The sequence below is a fragment of the Clupea harengus genome, chromosome 13, assembly GCF_900700415.2.
Source record: "Clupea harengus chromosome 13, Ch_v2.0.2, whole genome shotgun sequence".
Lineage (NCBI taxonomy): Eukaryota > Metazoa > Chordata > Actinopteri > Clupeiformes > Clupeidae > Clupea > Clupea harengus.
In genome coordinates this window covers 13467520-13491030 of record NC_045164.1, presented here as the reverse complement: position 1 = coordinate 13491030, position 23511 = coordinate 13467520, and the positions used below count along the sequence as shown (strand labels likewise).

The 23511-nt window shown below is 43.0% G+C and overlaps 1 protein-coding gene across 4 annotated transcripts in view; it reads right to left on the bottom strand.

Moving 5' to 3' along the window:
• The window catches only part of rgs7a (regulator of G protein signaling 7a), a 43716-nt gene that overhangs the window by 7270 nt on the left and 12935 nt on the right, over positions 1-23511 (bottom strand). For all 4 annotated transcript variants that reach the window (XM_031578759.2, XM_031578758.2, XM_031578760.2 and 1 more), the window contains exons 3-9: positions 11650-11746; positions 9442-9492; positions 5752-5858; positions 5155-5206; positions 3876-3940; positions 3233-3309; positions 2957-3038 (exon numbers count right to left, since the gene is read on the bottom strand). In XM_031578759.2, the coding sequence (XP_031434619.1) occupies positions 2957-3038; positions 3233-3309; positions 3876-3940; positions 5155-5206; positions 5752-5858; positions 9442-9492; positions 11650-11746 (531 nt within the window). The remainder of the gene's footprint in view (positions 1-2956; positions 3039-3232; positions 3310-3875; positions 3941-5154; positions 5207-5751; positions 5859-9441; positions 9493-11649; positions 11747-23511) is intronic.

Genomic DNA, 23511 nt, shown 5'->3' with positions numbered 1-23511 from the left:
TATCATAGAGTGGCCAGTTCTGTTGGTTCTGTGGTTTAACTGACTATAAAATAGAGCAGAGGCAATAATCTGCCCATAAAACTCGAAGGCCCCTATCTTGAGGACGATAACGGCGGGCGGAAACGGACAATTCTGAACTCCGGCGATAAACTAAATTCTCCTCTGAGGAATTCTGAATATGGGCGTGGCAAAATATTCTTCTCTGACAGGGAATATTGGAATGCGCCCATCACAAGCCGTCATTGTCCAAGTGTGATTTATTTATCTGGCAGAAGAGGTAGTCTTATGTGGGAAGAGGTCTGGGAGATCTGGCAGAAGAGGTAGTCTTATGTGGGAAGAGGTCTGGGAGATCTGGCAGAAGAGGTAGTCTAATTTGTCTGAATTAATAAAACGCTCAGTAAGCAGTGAACAAATGTCATCCATGATGTAAACACACAATAATGAAATGTCTTGTTATTTCTATCCACATAATGGAGTCTAATTAGACTAAGGCAGAAGAAGAAATGCCATTAAGGCTACTGATCACTGCTGCTTTTGCATTTTACCATCAGGTTTTTGCCCCTGTCTATAGGATATCCCACATCATTAGTTTATCCGCATACAGCCACCCATAGCCTCGTACTGTGCAAATTAATCCCCTAATGTGCACTCTCCCCCCTAATCCAACCCTCACCTAAACAGGCTTTCATTCATCTATTCAATTCTGCCTGCACCGACTGCACCAAATAACCTACAGTTTGTTCCCAGAATATTACCAAGTAAAAAAAAACATGTAAAGGATAATATGTCAATCTAATTAACGTCAAATACCATTGTTACTTGAGATGAACCTAATACCTAAAAGAACCTAAAACCTGCAATCAAAAAGTTCAGAGACTGCACCTATAAAAAGCAAAAAACATACCTGATCGTTGCCCTCGCCTTCGAGGCAGTCACCTTGTGCAGCAGTGCTCTACTCCCAATGCAGTCACCTCCTGCAGCGATCCACTGCTCCCAGTGCTCCTGCCACTCAAGGAACGCTCCCTGGAAGTCCCTCTCTTCTGTGGGGTGCTGGCATTTGGCTCCGTGCGACTTCTTCCTCTTCTTCCTCTCCCCTTAAAGAACGGGACATCGAGGGAGCGTTCCAAGCGTGCCAGGAGCACTGGGAGCAGTGGATCGCTGCAGGAGGTGACTACCTCCAAGGAGATGGTGGCCAAATTTATATCAAGTAATTAATCTTTACTTTTTATAGACGCAGTCTTGGAACCTTTCGATCGCTCTGGTACATTCTAGTCCAAAACACTTTCCCCAGAATGTAGGCCTATGAGTGATGGGCTATATCAATCTCAATAAAAACAACATTAAATTCTCATGGAATCTTAGTGAGCAAAATGAATGTGGTAGGGCATTTTAAAACTGGTCTGACAAGCTACAATTATGTTTCAACGAATTGTTTGGAACAATAGAAGAAGTACTAGGGGTTTATTTCTTGTAAAACTGTCCATAACCCACGTCAAAATGTTCTTACATTGTAATTTAGTCTGACACATTCAGTTTAAAGGGATTGCTCGACAATGCCATTGGCTTTAACCGAACCTTTCACTGATTAACTTCAGCCTGGCCCTACCCACTTAGTGCCTTTGATCACACCTTTACTGCTCACTTCACCACTTGAGCAACAGTGCGCATGCCCTCTTGTCTCTGCCAACCGGTTATGTCCTCAAAATAGGGGCCTAGATGAAAAAAAACAATTGTCTCATTTTCTTGTGTATGTTTAACATTTAACACCTCATTCAAGATCTTTACAAATATCTTGCTGATGATGTTGGCCAAGTTGTTACCCTGATGGATGTGAATGACATTGAATATAAATGAGAGCCAATCATCACACTAATTATCCAGTCACACCTTCCTCGGCTGTTCCTTCCTACTTCTTAACAATGTCTGTATGAAGCTGCAGTCAGGCTGAAAATGAACCAGACATTTCCCTTTTAACATCCCTCAAAGTCTTCCTTTTCAATACCCTTCAGGCAAAGACAATCAAATGACTGTGAAAATACATTTACCATGATGCCTCGGTGAACTCGAAAAGGGGTGGTAAACTGGTAGAGTGTCGACAGGCAGAATGAGACTGGAGAGCCCTTGAGACTCTGGTAAGTCTTTGGTCTTTCTTGTGAAACACCGCTAATATATTTCATTGACCATGATGCCTCACTCATCATCGAACTCTAAAGAGCACAATTGCCTGACATGACTCAGGAGAATGATGCTCAGTAGAGGCCTTTAATAGCCTTCAGACAGGGCTCTGTTAACCTACTGCCAGGCCCCAGAACTCTGTGCTAGCTCTCTGTGCATGCTAATGAGCTATGGCTAATGAGGAGGCTAGATGATGTCAGCTATGTAATATGTAAATATCTAAGGTTTTTGCTTTCTCCAAAGACTGCACTTTGTATTTGTGGGTACCTTATTAACTCCAAATAATGAGTTAAGAGTGACAGGAAGTCATGCCATCTAATGGCCAAGTTCAAGAAGCATGGGTAAACACTGTATATGCCTTATCTCGTCTCTTTTTCTGAGACAATACTTTTTAATTTCAGCAACAAATATTATTCACACACTGTGAAACAGCATCTCTCTGCACTAAAATAAACAATAATAAATTAAACCCAAGGGCCTTTATAGATGGAGGTGTTTTGAACCAATTTCACATTATATCTTTTTGGAGATAAATGCAAAGAAATAACCCAATAAATTCAGCTCTGAAAATTGGACGAGCTCCCAAATAGTCATATCTCACCTGGCACGGTGGAAGCTTTTTATTTCGTATACTGACAGAACTATGTCAGCTAGCAAACAGCCTCTATCTCAATAACGCCACAGTGTGATTGGGGAAATGGATTTTGGTGACAGAAATACTCCCACAGAACAACAGGAATACAGAGAGCCAAACAAACGAGCAACAGCATCCGAAGCGTACCACTGGTCTGTGCACATCCCAGAAGGCTCGTTCTTGACTGTCAAGAATTTTCCTCTCAATTTTGTCTCTCTTCTTATCCACTCTAGATGGAGCAGAGGAGAGGGGGGGGGGGGGGGGAAAGATCAGCTGGCGGTATTTCACTGACAGACATCCACAGGCTTGAGAGCAGTTAGATATTAATGAAGGTGTTTAATTACAGAGAGAGAGTATGTGCGTCTGTGAGAAGAAGCGGAGAGTTTTGGCAGGTTTCATCTCCGCAGGGATGAAAGTACTCACTTTGCTTGTGCTTCAGCTTGCATAAAAATAAACTCCCATTTCCTGGCAAAGGCTCGCTGTAACCTGGCTAAGCTTTCCTGCAAAAGAAGAGTGAGAGAATCACAAAATCACTTGTGCTATTCACATCCCAGAAACAGTGCCATTAAAGTGCAGAGTTTGTGGCCACACTTTTAACTGTATCAGACCCATCTTGTAAATTGAGCCCCAGTCTTTTGTCAAAACACTTAAGAGGAACCATCTAGGTCATCTGCGGTAGGAGTATTGCATCGCCACAGCTCTGATATCTGATCACGCTGATTATGAAACAGGCGCTCAGGAAGTGCAGAGGAAATGTCAGAGGAAAACGGAGAAGAAATAATGACTGACAGAGAGAGGCTGTAGAGAGCGAGGGAGAGAAAAAGAGAGAGAGAGGGAGAGAAAAAGTGGGAGAGAGGGAGAGGGAAAGAGGGAGAGAGGGAGAGAAAAAGAGTGAGAGAGGGAGAGGAAAAGAGGGAGAGAGGGAAGAGGGAGAGGAAAGAGGGAGAGAAGGAGAGAGGGAGAGGAAAAGAGGGAGAGAGGGAAGTGGACCGGAGTGATTGTGAGAGCTGCAGACAGAGAAGTGAAGGAGAGAAGGAGAATGAGGAAAAAGGCCAAGTCATCTTACAGCCTCATAATCAGCCAGCTCCAGACGGGCTTTATTTTGCATTGTTCTCTTGCACAGGTAAACAGCTGTGAGGAAGACAGAACGGAGGACAGAGAGGGGGAGAAAAAGAGAGAGGAGAGAGAGTGAGAAACAGGGAGGAAAAGAGGGGATTCTTCATTTCACACATCTAAAGTGTAGGTGCTAGCTTTCACACATGCAGACAAATATGTCTGAAAAGTAATTTGACACAGGTAAAGAAACACTTTGCAGCTTGTTATATCCTTCAAAAGCATTTCAAGTAGCATATCTGTGTTCTAATCTGCTGTGACAGTATTTCACACAACTATCTGGACCTGATTTCCTCCTCTCTAGGTTTGGGGCCTGACATGGGATGGCTTTGAGGAACCCATACCTACATCACTCTGGGGTTTCCACTTACAATCCTCATTCAGAAAACACATCCATGTGTGTGTGTGTGTGCTGGGCAACATGCACAAACATACACACACGCACAAACACACACACACACACATGCACAAACATACACACACACACACACACACACACACACACACACACACACACACACACACACACACACACACACACACACAAACACACACCTCCTCTGGCCATCTGGAAGGATTTCATTAAGCCTAGTTCATGTTCTCATTACAGGGTGTCATTCTGTGGTGTCACGGCCATCATCTGAGGCAATTAAATGGCCGTCGTCACTGCTCGGGCCTTCTCGCGCTCGCCTCATTCATTAAAGCACCGCGGCAGAGCGATGGAGGGAAACCAGAGGCTTCGCCGAACGTGCCTAATTATCCTCATTTCGTCGAGGTCTCATTGTTCATTACAGACATCAGCCTAACGATTCATGGCCAATTTCAACCTAAATGTAATTAAGACACCGTCACACCAGCGACGTATACAGGACACACACGATGATGGTGACCCTAACACATGGCTAAAGAAACACTGACCTAAATACTTTTACCTTATTTATCTTCGCCTACCTGCACTGGCAAAAACCAGAGCGAAAAGTAGGATTTTGGCTCTATCAAAAGCATGGTTATTGGTGTTAAATGACTTGTGCAGATACATGCAGATGGTACTCGTCTATTATTGAACCTGTCAGTCAATTCGTCAATAAATTGATCAAGTGATCTGCCAACAAAATTGGGCTATTTCCATATTACATTTTTCTTAAGAACAAAGATGTTGTAAATATTGGCAGAATTGTGCTTAAACAAGTGAATATAATATAAGTGAATATTGTAAGCGTTTTGGTACTCACCATAGTCAGTGTTCTCTGGTTCCCAGCAATTTGAAGGCCAGAAATACGGTGTCTGTGGAGGGACAACAGCAGTTGTAAGATGGCTTTCAGATGATGTGGTATTTACATGAAATTTATTTTCTAGTTAGTAATTGTTGTTTTCATTGAGAAAACAACAAATACACACAGCTTCTGAATACACATGAGAAATGACACCATTCACTTGAAACTAATTTCCATTAATTCGATTTCCTAGAATGTGCAACAAAACACAGCCACCCTCGTTATGAGAACTGAAAGGCCAGTAAATATGAATGGCTTTGTGGTAAATGCTTCTTGTTTATGTGAAACCTACTTGAGCAGGTGGGAGGCATCTCTCACACCAGGCCCTAAGTAATCCTGGCACGGTTACCTACAGAACAGATTTCAGTGCGCCTGAGAGCACCATGCAGAGGCACAGACCGCACACTTCTGCTCCAGCCGACACCAAAGGAGAGGCCGGCACGAGAGAGGCACTCTAGTTACCGCGGATGAAAAAGCGACCACCTGGCATTCTACTCCCTGGCCTCTCTCACTAACAGGGCAAAGCAACACAGAGCACCTGTCACGGTTATGCACCTGAAATCTGTAGAAAGTGTTGTCGTCTTTGAGCGTGAGCACGTGATCTGAGATGGGGAAGAAGTATCCATGAGCGGCCATCAGAGTGCCCAGATGCAGAGCTTCAACTGGAGGGAGAGAAATCAAACACGGATATAAATCCCATCCCGTTTCTTCACACGGCACAACTCTGAGATGGGAGCATCCTCAGTGGAGAGAGGAATAAGAAACGGAACGGCATTGACTTGAACAACAGGAGTTTAATTTTTAATAAGGTCACTTTCCCCTTTCCGTTCCCCCACAACACCAGAGCCATCACCTCCTACTGCACGCACAGATGCACAAACAAACACACACACACACACACACACACACACACACACACACACACACACACACACACACACACACAAACACACACACAAACACACAAATAACATACTCTATTTATATCCTACTTAAACCACGTAAACCCTCCTGCCCCCACTGTTTGGAACATACATCAGAGAGCTTAGAATGAATAAATAAAGACATAAATTAATATTTCAGTATATTTACCAGACACCCTGTGATAGTGTGTGCGGAGGGCCAGAGTGTGGGTGTGCATGTGTTTGTGGCTGGTGGTATCCAGAGATGTTGATAGAAGAGGCAACACCTCTGAGGTCATATTTGCTATGGTGACACACAGCGTCACATAAAGCACTGTGCAAGCTATGCGCTTAAACTGGCTCAAAGAACGCAAATCCACCCAGCCAGGACTGCAGCCCTAATGTAAAACTAGGTCTGCCAGTTATTTGAGGAAGATGAGAATAAATGCCACTGGGTCAACACTAAGAGGGTCACAACCTGGGCTGGCATTAAAAGAGAAGAATGGGGGAAGGATAGGTTGTAATTCAGCAAATGTGTTCCATTCACTGTCTGAGGAAGGCTCAGAGGAGCCTCTCTTCCTTGAACTCCTTCTCCCCTCTTCTCTAATCCTCCCTCCATCTCTCCCTCCATTCTTCATACCATCTCACGCTTATTAACTAGAGAACATTATTGGCAAGTAAAGCCTCAAACCTGAGGTGACACTGAAAGTGAGAGGGGTTCGGAACAGAAAGACAGTCTTTCTGGTGCACTAGACAGCCGAGGCATAATGTTAGTGGTTCGGTCCATGCTAACTGGTTTCCATCACCTGGAGGAACAGGCCTTAGCAATGAGAATCCCTTCAGACTCTTTAATAATTCATGTCTTTACCCATCCTACCACCCACCTCTCCACACTACATCACTGAGCAGCCACTAGATCCCATCACATCACAGAAGATCAGCCAAAAATCACTGAAACTCTGATATCTTCAAATAAAAAAGATTTCTCTTCTTAATTATTGTCACAAAATGGATCTGATTGTTTTGAATCTTATACTATTTCTATCATTACCATCCTTTACAAAAGGTGAGATTAAATCCACCACGGTGTCCTGAGTATATCCACACATATCTACTCTAGCGTTTCACCTCCATTGCCATTCGTTCCCTAATTACTGTTGTATAACACCTCGAATTCTGTTTTCCTAATTATACTACAATCACAAAAATCATTATTCTATTGTTACCTGACCAAATGCTCTCGGTTTGGTAGGCTTACTTTTTAAGATCCGGTCATTTCATAAACTTGCATAGTCAGCTGTTGTCATTATTTGCTGTTATTGTGGTTACCATTATCCAGAGTACTGATACAGAATTGTGATTTAACTTTGAACTGCTTTTATTTGCGGGGTATCTCTGTATGTGTTGGGATTACCACTTTCAGTGAAGGATATATTTTGAACATCTTTTGAAAACAGTTGGTAAATATTGGTGCTTTATTTAATTACTTACTCTTTGAGACCAATCACATTCAGCTATTACCTATAATAAGATAATAGCCATGATATTGTTAAAGATACAACAAGCAACAAGTATCCTCTGCATAAGGAGAGGGCAGGAGAGGATATAATCAGCCATGGAGTTTCTTCTAATGACAGCTAGGATGTCAGGTATTGTATTCCTAAACTATATAAAATATAAGAATACCATAAAACTTAAACTATATAATATATATCCATATGTGCATCTTGAGGTTCCATACTACATGTATATACCTCTGGCATAAGGATTCAACTCTCCCTGTAAATAAATGTGCTTGTTGATGCAGGCCAACGCAGCTGCCTTCACAGAAGAATATCACCCCAGAGGGTTAGATGCAGAGACCTAGGGTCAAACACCACTGATCAATTCAATTTCACTCTATTTTATTCCCTTCCAACACTCATTTATTTCACCTGCCAAGACCTGTCTGGGGCCCAACGAAGCTGAAGCTCAGAAAAAGTCTTCATTAAAGTCTGCCGCTTTGGCCTAGATAGAAATGCAGCCATTTCTCTAGTTCAATTGGTAACATTCTAGCTTAGAAGGTAGACCCCTTATGCTAAATAATATAGCACTGTTAGCTAAACTGGGATGAGCCAGAGACTCCCATGAATCCACAGTCTGAAAGAGCAGCACTCTCTTCGAGGAATAAGAGCAGCACTCTCTTCGGGTGCTTTAATGGTGCTGATGACACAGAGACCTGTCTCGTCCTCGTCACTGATAGCACAATAGGGACAGGAAATCACTCTTTTAATTCCAGGCCGTCCTTGAGAAATCTGACCTCATTCACTGCCTGACAGAAGAGATTCTCTCAAAGAAACATAATTGTGTGTGTATGTGTGTGTGTGTGTGTGTGTGTGTGTGTGTGTGTGTGTGTGTGTGTGTGTGTGTGTGTGTGTGTGTGTGTGTGTGTGTGTGTATGCGTGTATATGTGTGTGTGTGTATGTGTGTGTGTGTGTGTGTGTGTGTGTGTGTGTATGTGTTACACAGATGGAGAAAGAGAGAGAGAGAGAGAGAAAAAGCTGCAGATGAAGAGAAAGTGGGAAACTGGCAAGAGAAAGAGAAAAAGAGAGACAAATAAACAGCCCCAAAGAGGTTGTGTGGGAACATGTTGAGTCAGCTCTGTGCAGGAGAAACTTACCACCAGATTATAAGAAACACACACACACACACACACACACACACACACACACACACACACACACACACACACACACAATTACACACAATTACACACTAGCAGCTCCACCAGCCACCCACACACAGGCAAACATAAGACACTCAAACTGAAACAGTTTACCATGAGGTAAAATGCTGAGGCCAATCCACAAAAAAGGTCAAGACACACAGTACGGCCATGATAACATAAATGCCCTCCTTCAGAGGTAGATAGCACACTAGAAAACAAAATATTCAAAGTATGTTCTTCTCTGCAGGGTACGGTAGCCTAAAATGCTTTCAGTTATGTAACAAAAATCAATACATTACACCATTTCAAAACCGCCTATGCTCACTGTACCTGTCGAAATAACACCTTTACTATGCTGGATATCTCAAAGGAGACGTAGGCTATACTTCCCCTTAAACTAGTATTAACCTCCAGAGTTGATGCTTGTATGATGTTCATATACATACACACTGCTTGGTGCTTTTTCCTAAATCATTTTGCTCTACCAGTTAGATGAGTGGGAGGTGTGAGGGCCTAGTTTGAAACTGAAGGCATCCCTAGGCGTCTTCAAGCTATCGTGTGTCTTTACCGTTTTGGTAGACTGGAGGGGCCTGTGGGGGTGTCAGTGGCTCTGTGCGGATCAAACGTGTGCCTTACCTTGATCCTCGATGCTCAGGTTCTTCAGCATCCACTGGACAATATCAGAACCTGTGATGGAAATCACAAAAAAAGAAAGATTCAACTCCGCTGAAGAGACTGGCGCGCCTAAAGGATCGTGTGTTTGATACATAAATTATAATGACAGATGATGGGGTGTCAGAGCCGCCCCTCTCTCTCTGACACACAGATGCTTTTCGAGAGGAGGCGTGGGCGTTCAAAAGCCAGCCAGCCCAGACAAATGATATGGATCCCAATCTATTTCAAACACCCACCTTTCCCCCATTAGCTCAGATTATATGTTAACAGCTTCTGACAGAAAACACTGTAACCACACAGTCTCCTACACACACACACACACACACACTAAACACACTAAAGCCCCCACTCTCACTCACACACACACACACACACACACACACACACACACACACACACACACACACACACACACACACATATGCGTGCACACAGAACCTTGGCCTTTGGTACCATGACAGTACCAGTGCTCACAATATTTGTGTGCAAATGTTGCAGTGGGATGACTCATGCAGTACAAGTGTAAGAGGATTTGCCCCCTTCACCCACTCTCTAGGAGGATCTACCCCCTTCACCCACTCTCTAGGAGGATCTGCCCCCTTCACCCACTCTCCAGGAGGATGGAAGGGACATGCCGTTTAACTTTCTTCACAGGAACATCTACAGCGACTGGCTGCATCAAACACTGGGAGAAAATACTACTATCGAAAGGAATTCCAAACACAACTTAATGCAATGTCAAAACACCCTTTCAGTTTGACTTCACTTAGTTTTTTTCACTGATGACTGCAACTTCAGTTGGCATAAGTGAAAAAGTTTTAGGAAAATCGAAACTATAAATAAATAAATAAATGAAATACCCAAATTTGAATTGAGAGATCCGAACTGGTCTTTGTCATCCCAAATTAATTTAATCAAAACTTTATTTTAATTTAATTGCATTCATTAATTCATTAATTCATCACTTAATCAGATAAATTGCTGGATATTTTATAGAACCTCTATTAATGTACATTACGCACTAATCCCCCAGCCGTTCTCTTTTATAGATGTCCACCTTTGGAAGCCCCACTAAGCTCCCATTGCTATAGAGGGCTTAGCAGAAGCTCTGACAGCTCTCATGGTAGACTCCACACTGCTCGTGGAGACCTGAAGGAGAATGGCTGCCAGGGACCGATGAGGGATTGTTATTGCGGCGCATTCTAATCTCCCCATGTCTGTGAGAGCGGTGGAAACCATTAGCAAAGTCTTTCTCACCCGAATCTACTGCTCCTCTCTGCCTGCTCCATCCACACATCTCCCCTAGCACTCAGCTATTACACCCCTCTTTGCTTTCAAGTGGTGAGTTTGGGCTCTGTACAAGGAATCTATTTAAACACACGAGCTTCTGTCTACAGCAGGAAATATATATATTAAAAATATCTAAACGCTGTCACTGCTATGGCAGAGAGTGACGGGAGATGACTAACATGAAAGAACCCACAAGGTTGTGAGAAGATGACTCAAGAAGTGTTTAAGAAGGCAGCGTTGTTTTCACCCGTAACCTGCCGCTCCAGACAGTTGGCCCCTGGAGGAAAGAGAATTTGTAGAACACCACTAAAGACTCACTGCCTGGAAGTGTTTGTCCCTGTCTGGAGCAGAGAGACCAAGTTAAATTAATCCCCAAAGCCACACCAACAAGGTAGTAGCCTCCTCCTGGAGTAGCCTGACCCACTTTCAGCAACACACTTGGCCTTTCACTGAACCCCCAACAGACCTGAAGAGAAGACCCTGCTCTCTTTCAGAGAGAGCCCTTCCTCTCTCCCCGAGATGCGTTTTTACTCCGACAGGAAGCTAGCTCAGAACTCTCTTTAGTCGCAGCGTCCCAAAAGAGAACTCATTTCCAGAGCATAACTCTGCCCATCAGAGACAGGGATGTGAAGACAGCTGGAAGATATGTCTGCCTTGTTTTTTCGCTGCTTTGTGTGGACACTTTAATTCTGCTCTAATGCACGAGACATAAGAATGGTGTATTGATCCAGCTCAGATCAGCATGGGAGGACTGTTTCGGAATGTTCTTGTGTATTGTAATGGGGATGAGCAGATAAAAGGATGGTTTGAATGGTTAGCCAGAGAGCGGCTGTACTTCTTTCTGCAGCCATTTTATCTCTAGAAGAAATGACCTCATACCTGAAAAGACACTGGGAATCTTGGATAGAAAGCTCTTCACTGTGCGGATCGGTATTCCATTCTTCTCCTCCTGCATGCGGGCGATCACATCCTCCATCTGGGAAGGACGAAAACATTTAAAAATGAAAAATGAAACAAATCAATGAAATATTCAATGTGATAGAGATGTGACACAATCAAACTTTAAATGACATACTACATTATTGAGTACACCTCTAAGAGTGAGGGATTGGACTGTGCAGTGATGTGCTACACAATAGAACAGTCTTCTGTACATATGCTTATGCTTACACATATATATTTGAATGACCCATAAATCAGGGAACTCCATACATGGCATAACCTAATTGTTTCACCCTGGAAATCTCAAATGAAACAATAACCATTTGATGGTGCTGCCATCCAATATTGCACACTCTGCATTAGACCGCACTTACACTTCACATTAACATGCGACCACTCTCACACTAACATGCGACCACTCTCAGACTCAGTTCATCCTCCCACAAAGTGTCACACATTGTCTCTCACACAATCCCAAATGATAACAGAGGAAATCGGTCAGTTTGAAATTGACAGTCCAGACAGACGGTGAGATTTCAATCAGGGTTGTGTGTACACCTGCCCAGAATATATGCATGTACGAGTTGTATGAGTGTGCTGGGGAAACAATAGTTTATCAAACCAGTTACACTTAACCAGTAACATCAAAACCGCATATTAGACCAAGAGATAATCACTGGCATTTCGTTTTGGAGATAAACAGAAAACACAGAAAATGGGCTGTGAATGTTTTATAAGTCAGTTGTGTTATCTGACCTACACAGTTACACCATGGAATCAATATACATTAGTGTTACTTGTCACTGTTGCGATCAGATTTCATGTCCCACATAACATGCTGAATATGCATACGAAAAAAACCAACAACATTTTGCGAACACACACTGTACAGACTGCTCCTAAACCTAGAGTCTGTACGATCCAATCCCAATGTGAGCCAGACTAGCACCAGCTCCAGGGGTTTGATGGAGTTTTCTCTCCAGCCCAGTTCATCCCGTCCAGAGCTACGATCATAATCCTGTCTGCTGCATGAGGCCACAGCGTGTCCCTTACCCCGACAGCAATTAGAGCATCGACCCTTAAAAGCAGAATTAGCAGGCAGTACCATGTCAAAACCCTGACTAAATCTTTCTGTGAGCTGACGTGGCTGAAATGAACAATTGTAATAGGATTGACATGAATTTTATACTGACCCCATTAAAAATAACCCTCAGTGAAAAGAAAAGAAAAATAGTGTGAGGTTGTGTTAAAGGATCTCTCCAGGACTGGAAATGTGAATCATCTGTCTGGTCCCATGAGGCGAGGCAGGGTTTCCAGGAACACACCATACTTCACGCTTGAGCGCCAAGGGTGATATTAAATAATTTCCTCTAGCGTGAACACACACTGAGAACAAAATAAATGACTCCACTGCCTGTCCCAGCTGTTATGTTATAAACATGAATGCATTTTCTATCCACGCATAGGACAAGGGACTCAAATGTCAGAAAAAAAATCCACGTGACAACTGATCTGCCCTTATTCCGTATATCTAATAACTGTACATGTTCTCAGCAACTCTGCAAATGAAACATTGGACAAAACCGGTCATACCGTGTGCAATGATTTGGAGACGAATTACTAAGTATAAGCTATGGAAATAGATCGTATTTTCAGACCTGCAATAAGTGCAGTTATTATGTAATGGGAGTCAAACAGAGTCTGTAAAAGGGACTTTGATCATGATGTTACTAACGACCGAAAATACCACTTGGGAAGGCTTACTCACATCTGGGACAGGAAAATGCATTAGTGTGGGAATATTACAGTATCAACCTTGTAATGGATCAATCACCACTTTGGTAAAATCACTAAAACCAATTAATCTGACTCCATTCAATCATGCTGTTATTTGTCACATTACTGTGTTCTATGAGGCATTTGGTTTGATAAATGATGCCAAGGCATGGCACACAAGGGGCCTTAGTTTGGTGGCAAAACTCGGCGAAAACGGCCTTATTCCGCTCAGGTGGGTGGCCTTAAACTCCGGCGATAAATGAAAAAATCCGCTGAGGCGTGGGTTTTGGATACAGACACGGCGACATATTCTTCTCTGACAGGAAACATTTGCATGTGCCAAACACAAACCATCACTGCCCAATTCAGATGAATCTATTGGGCAACACATATCACACTCCCTTTCCTGGAAGAGTGGTGCATTAGGCCTACATATTTCTGTCCTGGCAAGTAAGCAGGAGCCAGGCTGGATTATGGACCGGGCCAGCGGGCCCAATGCGCCGGGGCCTTGGACTGCCAGTGGCCTCGGACAGACTCAGGTCATGCCTCCTCTGAGGCCCAATGCAGACGGAGTCTAGTTTGCCTGAACCCGGAGAACCCCGTCTCCGGATAGCCCTATCGTGCAGACGAACGCACTGTATCCGCACACTGTATCCGCACTCCCTCGAATCGGGGGTCCAAAGTGAGTAAACTCGAAATCCGGTTGCGGTTGGTGTTCGTCTGCACGCTATCCGCATACCTAATCGGATTGCCCTACGCGATCGCATCATTAGACAGCCAGAACAACGGACACAACCGGCATTATTTAATAACTGAATGGGTTGCCATGGCGCAGTGAGTTTGGCAGCCAGTTATAACAGCTCTCCAGTTTAAAAAAAAAAATTCTTCCTATTACCTTGCTCCTTTTCCACGTGAATTTCCCTAACGGGATTAATACAAATGTATCTATCTATCTGTTGTTAGGAAAGGGATGACATTAACAAGCCACACTTTAATCTATCACTGTTTAATCTATTTGCATCAGACCATTTTTTAAAAGTGTCAGCAATAGCCTATATGAGCAAATCTGACGTGAAAAGATTTTTTTATTATAGACGGAAGTTTCAAAACAGATGAATGTTACGTTAGCTTTAGTCCTGTCAGACAACGATAGCGATAGCTACTAGCTAGCGTTAACGTTACTTCAGAGGTAGCCTACAGTACGTGAAGGACAAAGCCCTCAACAATAGCCTACATTTGTTGTTAGTAATAAAGCCATGAAATTGGAAGCAATTGTAAACCATGAAACATCCAGGATCCACAGCACTTGCATTGTGGTCTCTCGTGCTCAAGCTCAGCATCTCCATAAAGCACAGGCATTTAAACAACTCAGGCATGTCATGTTGCACATTGCTTTGTTGCACTGTTCTAAACTCTTTATTATCAATAACAAATATAATTATTTTTCGCTTAACCTACAGTCTGCTCTTACCACTGATTTTATAAACCACCATAATGTGTTACTGTGCAGATTAAATGTAGGCTATGCGGCTAAGCTAAACGTTGCTAGTTGGAGCTCAACTACTGTCATATGTTACTTTGATAGCATGCTTCTGTCTTCTTCTCCGTTTTCTTCAGTTGTCTGTAGCACCAAAGCGCCACAAACAGGCGTGGGGGATGTACTATAGCTGAGTCAATCGGATTCGTTGGGTTCATGTGCACGCGATTTAAAAAGTTGATATGTGTGAAAATGAACCCGGGTTCAGGCAAACTAGGCTTCGTCTGCATGGGGTCTGAGGCCCATGAAGGGCTGAGACTCCAGGGACTTCCCTGAGACTTTACAGTTCTTTTACAGGCCTAGGGCTTCCTGCAGCTCTGGAGAGGCCTCTGAGACTCACTTAAGCCCTGGGATGGAGTCTCACGGTGCAAACCCATGACAGCGACACGATACGCTTCCATCGCTTTGAGTGGGCGTGTTGTAGCGTGTGGAAATATCATTTTCAAACCGTCAGAGACGACACCAAACAATCTGATTGGCCGCTGCCGGGAAAAATCGCTCCTCATTTGCATAGGATTCAACATTTCCCAACTTTTATCGGTCGCTTCGCCCAAAACGGTGGTCTACGTCACAATGGCTTGGCTCCCATTGAAATGCATGGGATTTAAATATCGCGTCGCTCATAACGGTGTCATGGGTTTCCACCGTGAGGCTTTCCAAGGCCTGGCTTTGGTATGTTTGCATCCCTCTGCAACTCTAGTAGGAAAAATAAAAATACAACGCTGGCAGACCAAACTCCATAGTTGGCCATGTTTGGATAGAGATGTCATTTGTTTGGCTTCTTTTCACAGAGAAATAGACACCGTACAATTTCATAACCCTGTTATTGTTTCTTTCAAACTTTCTAGCAAAGCTTTCTAGACTGCTTTCTAGCAAAGTTAAACGGCGGTCAGCAATTCATTGCGGCTTGATCATTTGTTGACCTTTCAATCTCGCTATAACGTCTGTGTTAGCAAAGGCTTGATCAACACCCCCAAAGCGGACCAACTACAGTTGTTGTGGTTTATGCAGGAGCATAAATCGACCTTCAGTAGGAATGAAAATGTTCTTATCTAGTCTGTGTTGTTTTGGATACAATAACAGGTTCCATATAGAGTGAGATATAGTGATGACAGATGAAGAGATAGAGGAGAAGAGAAGAGGGAGCCAGCCCCCGGTCGGGGATGACAGAGAGGGAAGATATCCAGAGATATCACTCCCTCTCCTGGGACAGAGGTGCCAAGGAGGCTGATTTGCACACAGAACTAGAGTGAGACTCCAGTCAAACACAAGCATGTATAGGTACCTTACATTGCCATGACACCGTGATCAGACTGCTGCCCATATTGTAAGGATCGATTTAAGACCAATCGTGTATATTACATTCATATACAGTTACACATAGTTTTGGATGTCACACACAGGCTGAGGCATCAGTGGGATGAGGACGCCAGGAATGTGTGAAACTGGCTTATCAATTGACTCCCTCACGGCGGGTGGTATGACTGATTACCCCAGATGTTTGTTGTGTGGGTTGTTGTAACAGTAAACAATGCAAGTCCTTTGTTGTGAGATCAAAGAGAAGTCCTCTGTTTTACTGCCTCTTCAAAACGCACCCCTTATATCACTGTATGAACAGGCGAAAACGGACCTTTCTGAAAATGATGACAACACGCCCCCAACTTTATCCAATCACCTTCCATTCTCCGTGAAGGCTGGGCCGCGCCCTCCAGAGCCTCCAGCACGTCCTCAGTGGCAATGAAGAGAAAATCTATTTTTGATTGTCAGACATGTCAGCCCATTTGTTCTTTTTCTACAGGAGGATGTAATCTATCAGGTTTGTTTGATATAAAGTGATGCTCAATGCTAGCAACTTTAAGCAGGGTAGGTTTACTTCACTGGGGAAATTCAAACCATGTTTTGCTCATGTTGAAAAATAAACGATTTATAGGATTTATCTGTGTCAAAGATTTGATAATAATATTGTTCAGTTGTAGGCTATAACTTGCAGCATAGGTTATACAAGAAATGTGATTTACATTTAATTTAGTTTAAAACGACCTAGCTAGCAACAGTATTTCACTCATTTTTTAGGTGGATGCAGGTGAAATCTCAAAACGTTGTCATGTGGATGCAAATCCAATTGCAAATTTAAATGCAAAGGAATAAAACACTGCGTTGTTGTGTGGAGGACATCTCAGAGTGGATTCTGCCTTACGAGTCCCAAAAGTGTTGCGGCTACCATGGTGGTATTCTAGTAGTGATCCAGAGAAAGACAAATAATGATGCAAAGCATGCAACACAGTGATAGCTCCCAGTGATGGACCAGGTGGGGGAACGTCAGAGGGCTCTACCACCCGATACGCAACAGAGGGAAAAGGTGAAGAAATAGAGGCCAAAATGATCTCCCATGTGAATGCCTGCCATAATCCTAACCACAAGCACATCACAGCATCTGGAAATATAAGAAACAAGCAAGGCTTTTCAGATGTGATTACATATTAAAAAATAATATTCGTTTTCAGCAACCACAATTTAATAATTTTTCAAGGACGGAAAGAAAATGGCGTGCTGATACCTCCCTCCGCTCAGCGACAGCTCTGAGGATCCTGCCTTCCCCTGACTCCTGGGAATATTTCGTGCATTTTGTCCTTTTCTTATCATACCTATAAAAAGTCATGCAAGTGCCTCAAGGCCAAAAATGCAGAGTCTGGGAAAGTGAGTGAAGCAACCTTTCCATTTATTCCTGAGTGTGATCCATACGCAGCTGGAGACGGACGTTCACTTTTTCACAAACAGTTACACACTGTCTTCTTCACACACAGTTACACACTGTCTTCTTCACAAGACGTTGCTGATGGCTTCCATTAAACGACTGTGTTTGGCAAACGTAACCCGACCTTCCAACCGCCATAGATCCATCCCTGCGGCACCCATATAACCATGCACTAATGAGCAATAACCAAGTAATATGGACATAACAATCACTCCTTGTCCCTGTAATACACTGAACTGTCTCCTAATGCTTATTTTTCTCCTACATTCTACATTGTCTTTATCAGAGTACTATCATAATGAGAAAGCACATTTGTACAATACTATCAACATTTTATCTCAGTTATGTTTGGAATTAATATGACATGTTAATATGATGTTGTTTCAAGAGAAGTGCTATGTAATGGAGATGTCACAGAAAAGTCTTGGGTGTTTTTTTTGTCCATCTCCCCCATTAGATCCTCTTCTGTAGTGAGAGGGAGTTTGAATGCTGCACAATCCCCACAGAATGAAACTGAGACATGGCTTCGTGATGGACATACTGGTCAGTGCTGCTTTCTGTTCCCCAGTACTGCACTACATCACTACATCAAACCCCAAACCCCTGCCAGCCATCAAAGAGAAGTGAAGTAGAGTTAATGGTGGTGCATGAGGCCATTAAAGTCAAACAAACACACCACCCAAACACAGCGCTCCAAGCAGACAGCCAGCGGGGAGGGACTGTAATTGCTGGACACATAACACAGCAAACCAATCAAATGCTGGGGAAAAGATTCTAAACAAACAACTTGAAGGGTAAATGTTAAACATAACACCTCTAACTACATAAATTTACATATAATGTAGTCTAGGTTATTTTTTACAGTACGTTGCGCTGTAAGGAAACATTAACCAGCACTAATAACAAAATCTCTTTTTTAAAGAGAGCTGCTGATCGAATAACTATATGCAGAAAGCCATGGTTAAAATAATATATGTTGACAGTGGACAGAATGTATTTTTCCAAATTGCTTCTGTTTCTCCTATTAATGACTAAATAATGCATAATGCATTCCAGCTTAAATATCTGGACAAATAGAATAATGCACTACTTTGCATTCTGTGGGCACTTAAACCCTCTCAAAGATCAAAACCATCTGTCTTCTCATCACAGTGAATGAAGAGAAATAAGACATAAAAATACAAAACATGTTCAGGGTGATACTGTGAACCTGATATTTTATTTGTCAGATGGGGCTATGGGGGAAAAAAGTAATGTGGCCAATTTCTTTTCTGTTTTTGACAGCCAACTTTGTCAAATGTGACAAAATCCATTGCATTTCAGATTTCCTTTCGAGTAGTATTATGCCCACTAATTTGGTTCTAACACGATTTAAATGTCTCTCTAAGAACAGAATTAGGGTGTATTTATTTGTTATATATTATTTATATATATATGTTTGTGTTATATATTTATTAGTTTCTAAGAAGGATGGATAATTGGGGGAGTTTGCTTTGTAGCTATTGGTTATCAAAAAATGATGGCCCAAAACAATTTTACACCCAGCTCCTGTTCTGTTCGCTCACCCCTCTGTTACTATGGCAACTGGTGGAGATAGTGATGACGCCATTGCTCACATCTCTATGTCACCCTTAAGGACACAGAAACAAGGAGAGACGGGCAGTGTGCGTGAGAGGGGGAGGGGGGGAACGAGGGATGTTGGAGAAAGTTATTGTATTGTGAAGGACAAATGTCATAGGCAGACAAAAAGATGACTGAATCATCTTGATTCATACGGCCTCTTTTGCACTACATACGCATGGTCTGAATCTCTAAAACTCCTCACAACTTCCTGTCATTCTCCCCAAACCCTTTCGTTTTCCACACCAAATGTGTTCATATTTTCTTTTAACAAGGGCTCAGATGTATTCCAGATGCTTCAGACTCGCCTCCGGGGCTCATTCCCAGCTCAACTGATACAATATACACTCCCACACAGACAGACGTCATAAACAGTCACCTTCAATGCCCACACCTATGAAATGCAGAATCTAGTCCCTCTGCTCTCCCCTCCCTCAGTGTCTGCTTAAACTCATTTGGGAGTCTGACAGCCATTTGTCTTCCACACAATGAAAGTCAGTGACTCCGTGAGTGCAGTGCAGTGGGGTGGGTGAATACAGAGGCACTGTCGGGCTTAATCAGATTGGTTAACTGAAGCATAGTGTCAAACACTGACAGATTGTTAAACCTCACACACTTACACCTGCAAATTACCCACAGGCAACCACATCATTACCAGTGAGAAATTGGAAATGCATATAGGAAAGCAGAAAAGAATAGGCTGCACAGAGGAAAAGAAGCTTTTGGCCATCTTAAATGTGTGACCTTCCAAAAGATTTTTGTATGTTAATGTCTTCACTGAAACGATGCAAAATCAGTGTCTATTTCCAAAGACCACCCAAACGCGGTTCTGTGAATAAATCACAACCTCGGTTCTTGTGTTGATTTTATAAAGATACGATGAAAATGGACAGCTGTCTAAACTGAGGTTATTATACATCAGCATATGTCACCATATGAAATAAATATGCATAATAACAACAATGTCTGGCTGTTGAAACGTGTTGTTTGCCCTTTAACGATTTGCATCCAGTCCTCTTGTTTACACATTAGCTGAACGCGCGCACACACAGCAGTAGCTCCTCTAAGGTGGGGTTAGCAGATGGCTTCTGCCACTCTGTGTGTTGGATGGAGGAGGTGTTTTTTCCACATGATTGGAGGTGATGACAAAACCCACACACCCATCACTCTTTTGTGCTTTGAAGTCTCCCGTAGCACTTCTGATCTGTCCACAGTTTAGCTGTCATCTGCCTGAGTGTATTGGGCCTGGCCAGGATCACTACAAAAACAGCCTTTAGTATGACACCATTTCAGATCTAATTGGAGCTGAAGGAGACGGTGAGACTGAAGAGCCTCTTTGTGTTTGCTGTGCATTGCTTATTTATGACCTCTGTTGTCAGGACACGTATGTGATTATGAATCTAAGTTTTCAATGAGCCGAGGCCTCTTCATTCAAAAGGAGGTCCTGAGTGTTAGCATTAGAGGTGTCTAGGGTTGAATTCTATATGGCTGACTCAAAAACACACTGTCTGTTAGTCCACATCTGCCTCAGTAGCTGTGGATCTCAAAATTGGTGAAAAGACATTAAAGAAAGTATTAGCATTACAGTCTTTTAAATACTGCAAGAAACTAGAACGAGGTAAAATAGCATTGAAGATAGAAGGAAAGGCTGCAGAAGGGAAATGAAACCTCTTTCTCTCTCTATCTTTGTCTTTCGCTCTGTCCATCCCTCCATCCGCCTATTTGCAGGATACTGGCAGCATCTCAGCCCTCGGGCATATGGACTTGGGCATTTCCTGAAATCCACAGCAGCACTATTATGGAAAGCTCTGATCATTTAATGATATGGCCGACGATTCTTGTCTGACCACTTCGTCAAGGGCTTAGTCAAGAAAATAATTCTATCAACTTGTTCTCTATTCTTTCCTAAGTCTCTTTAGCCGACTGCAGTTCAACTTAAGACTCATGATCATGATAAGTCTGCTTTTCTTAACAAGTGATGAATGTCACATAATCCAAGCCAAGCCAAGCAAGGGAGAGGGTATCTTTTATCTATTAGTACAATAAATGTAAACTAACATCAGACCAAAGTAGAAGAGCAGAGAGAGAAGAACCATCATTATAGAACCATTATTCCTAGCGTTCCTTTCAGTAAGGAACCAGCAGGTCAATACCATTTCATTCACTTCAGAGTTTTACAACTAGAGTAAAAGGTTTCCTCATTCCAACAATTTGCTGGCAATGTCCAAACAATACACAGTCACTTTACAATCTCTAATTTTAGAAGCTATGTTAAAGTTAACTGGAAATAGAAATCGTTATAGACTCAAGCCCTTCTTTAAAACATAGGCTTAGTCAGCATTCCGGGTTCAAATGGATAGCTCTGTGCATCAAACTTAAAAGGAGAAAGATTCTTTACAATCAATAGCGCCCATTACCACGGGCCCAGACGCCCATTACCCAACATCTCGTTCCAAATCGAAAATGTTTTGCTCAGAATGTCCCCCTCTCTAACAGTAAGTACGACGGTCTACACCAGACTAGACAGCACTGAGAGTAAACAGTAAACAGTAAACAGAGTCAGAAAAGGCTTCTCATTTCTTCATCATCTGTCCTGGAACAATGGAACCACCTGTGTGTGAGGGAGGTTTGTACTCTAGTCACCAACATGCCCTTAAACAGGTAGCACCTGGTTCAAGCTCTCCTGGCCTGCCTCCACTGATCTGCTTTGGGTGTTTTCTGCCCCATGGTCTGCCTCACTGAGGTAGGGTCACCACTGGCAATAGAGTCATGGTTGACAACAATGATAAAGTGATAATGTTTAGGCCTCTGCTGCTCGATGTCAGTGACTTATGACTCTCCAGTAGGGTGACCAGTTTTGAGTTTGTGAAAAAGAGGACACTTCGTCGCGGGGGAGGGGGCGGGGTAGTGTATAGCATGCCGGACCCCGCCCCCTCCCCCGCGACGAAGTTTACCAAAGGTTTGTGAAAGACCCAGAGAAAAACAAATATCCAACGAGGCAAAATCCCAGACAATTTTGGAATCCCTGCTGGTCGCATTTTTTAGGTCTCGAAAAGAGGACATGTCCGGGTAAAAGAGGACGTCTGGTCACCCTACTCTCCAGCCTGACATACATACCTGTGAGCATGTGTGCAGTATGTATGTCAGTGACTAATGACTTTCTGTGAGCATGTGTGCAGTATGTCTGAACGTGTATTCAAACCTGTCGACTCATTACTCAACTGTCACAACAGGGCTTGACGGCAAGATTAGGGAAAGGCTCCCTTATCCCTCTATCTTCTAGACCATCTCACCTAAATACATTGGAGAAACAGAACCAAAATGGCCTCCAGTAGTGGACCATAGCCTATGGGCATGAGAATGTTCCGGATGTTCACCTCGCTGGCTCCATGTCCTTGCCTATTTCTGTCTGTTTTGCCCATAACGTTGGCTCGCTTTCTGGCTTAACATGCATTAGTAGGCTGAGAGAGAGGGATGTAATGTGATCACATATTAGGACCATCAATGGGGTAAGACGTTCATTGCTTACATAGATTGATAATCCAAATATTAGTTTGAGTGCATCTACAGTAATGAGACACATCTGGCTCAACCATCTCAGTTAACAGAAAGCATCCTTCTGCACAGACACTGTCTCACTCCCCTCTGCACCACTGGGCAAGGATACGGCCCCATGTTGCCAAAAATTACTACATGAAATTGTCGCTGCGCCCCTGTTTAGCACCTTGAAAATGTAGCGCAGTCCACAAACGCACACACATCTATGTGTTCACAGCATGCTGCCATGCCAGAAAGAGTATTGCTGTTTATTTCTGCATACCAGCTTTCCCACTCCTGATTTATGCTTTCACCTCAGGGCGTCTCCTGTCTCTCATTTCTCTCACTTTCTGTCTCTCTCTTTCTCTCTTTCTCTCTGTCTCACACCCTGAGGGCAGAGCTTGTCTAAATAGCTTCATTCATCCTCATCTGACCCATCAAGGGTTAACTAAGTTCATGATGCCAAAAATAAAGCAGAAATACAGAGCCTTGGGGTTGACGGTCTTCTCTTTACTGCTCTGCCTCTCTTGCATTCCACCTCTCCCTCTCTGTGTCGTGGTTTAGGTTACATGAT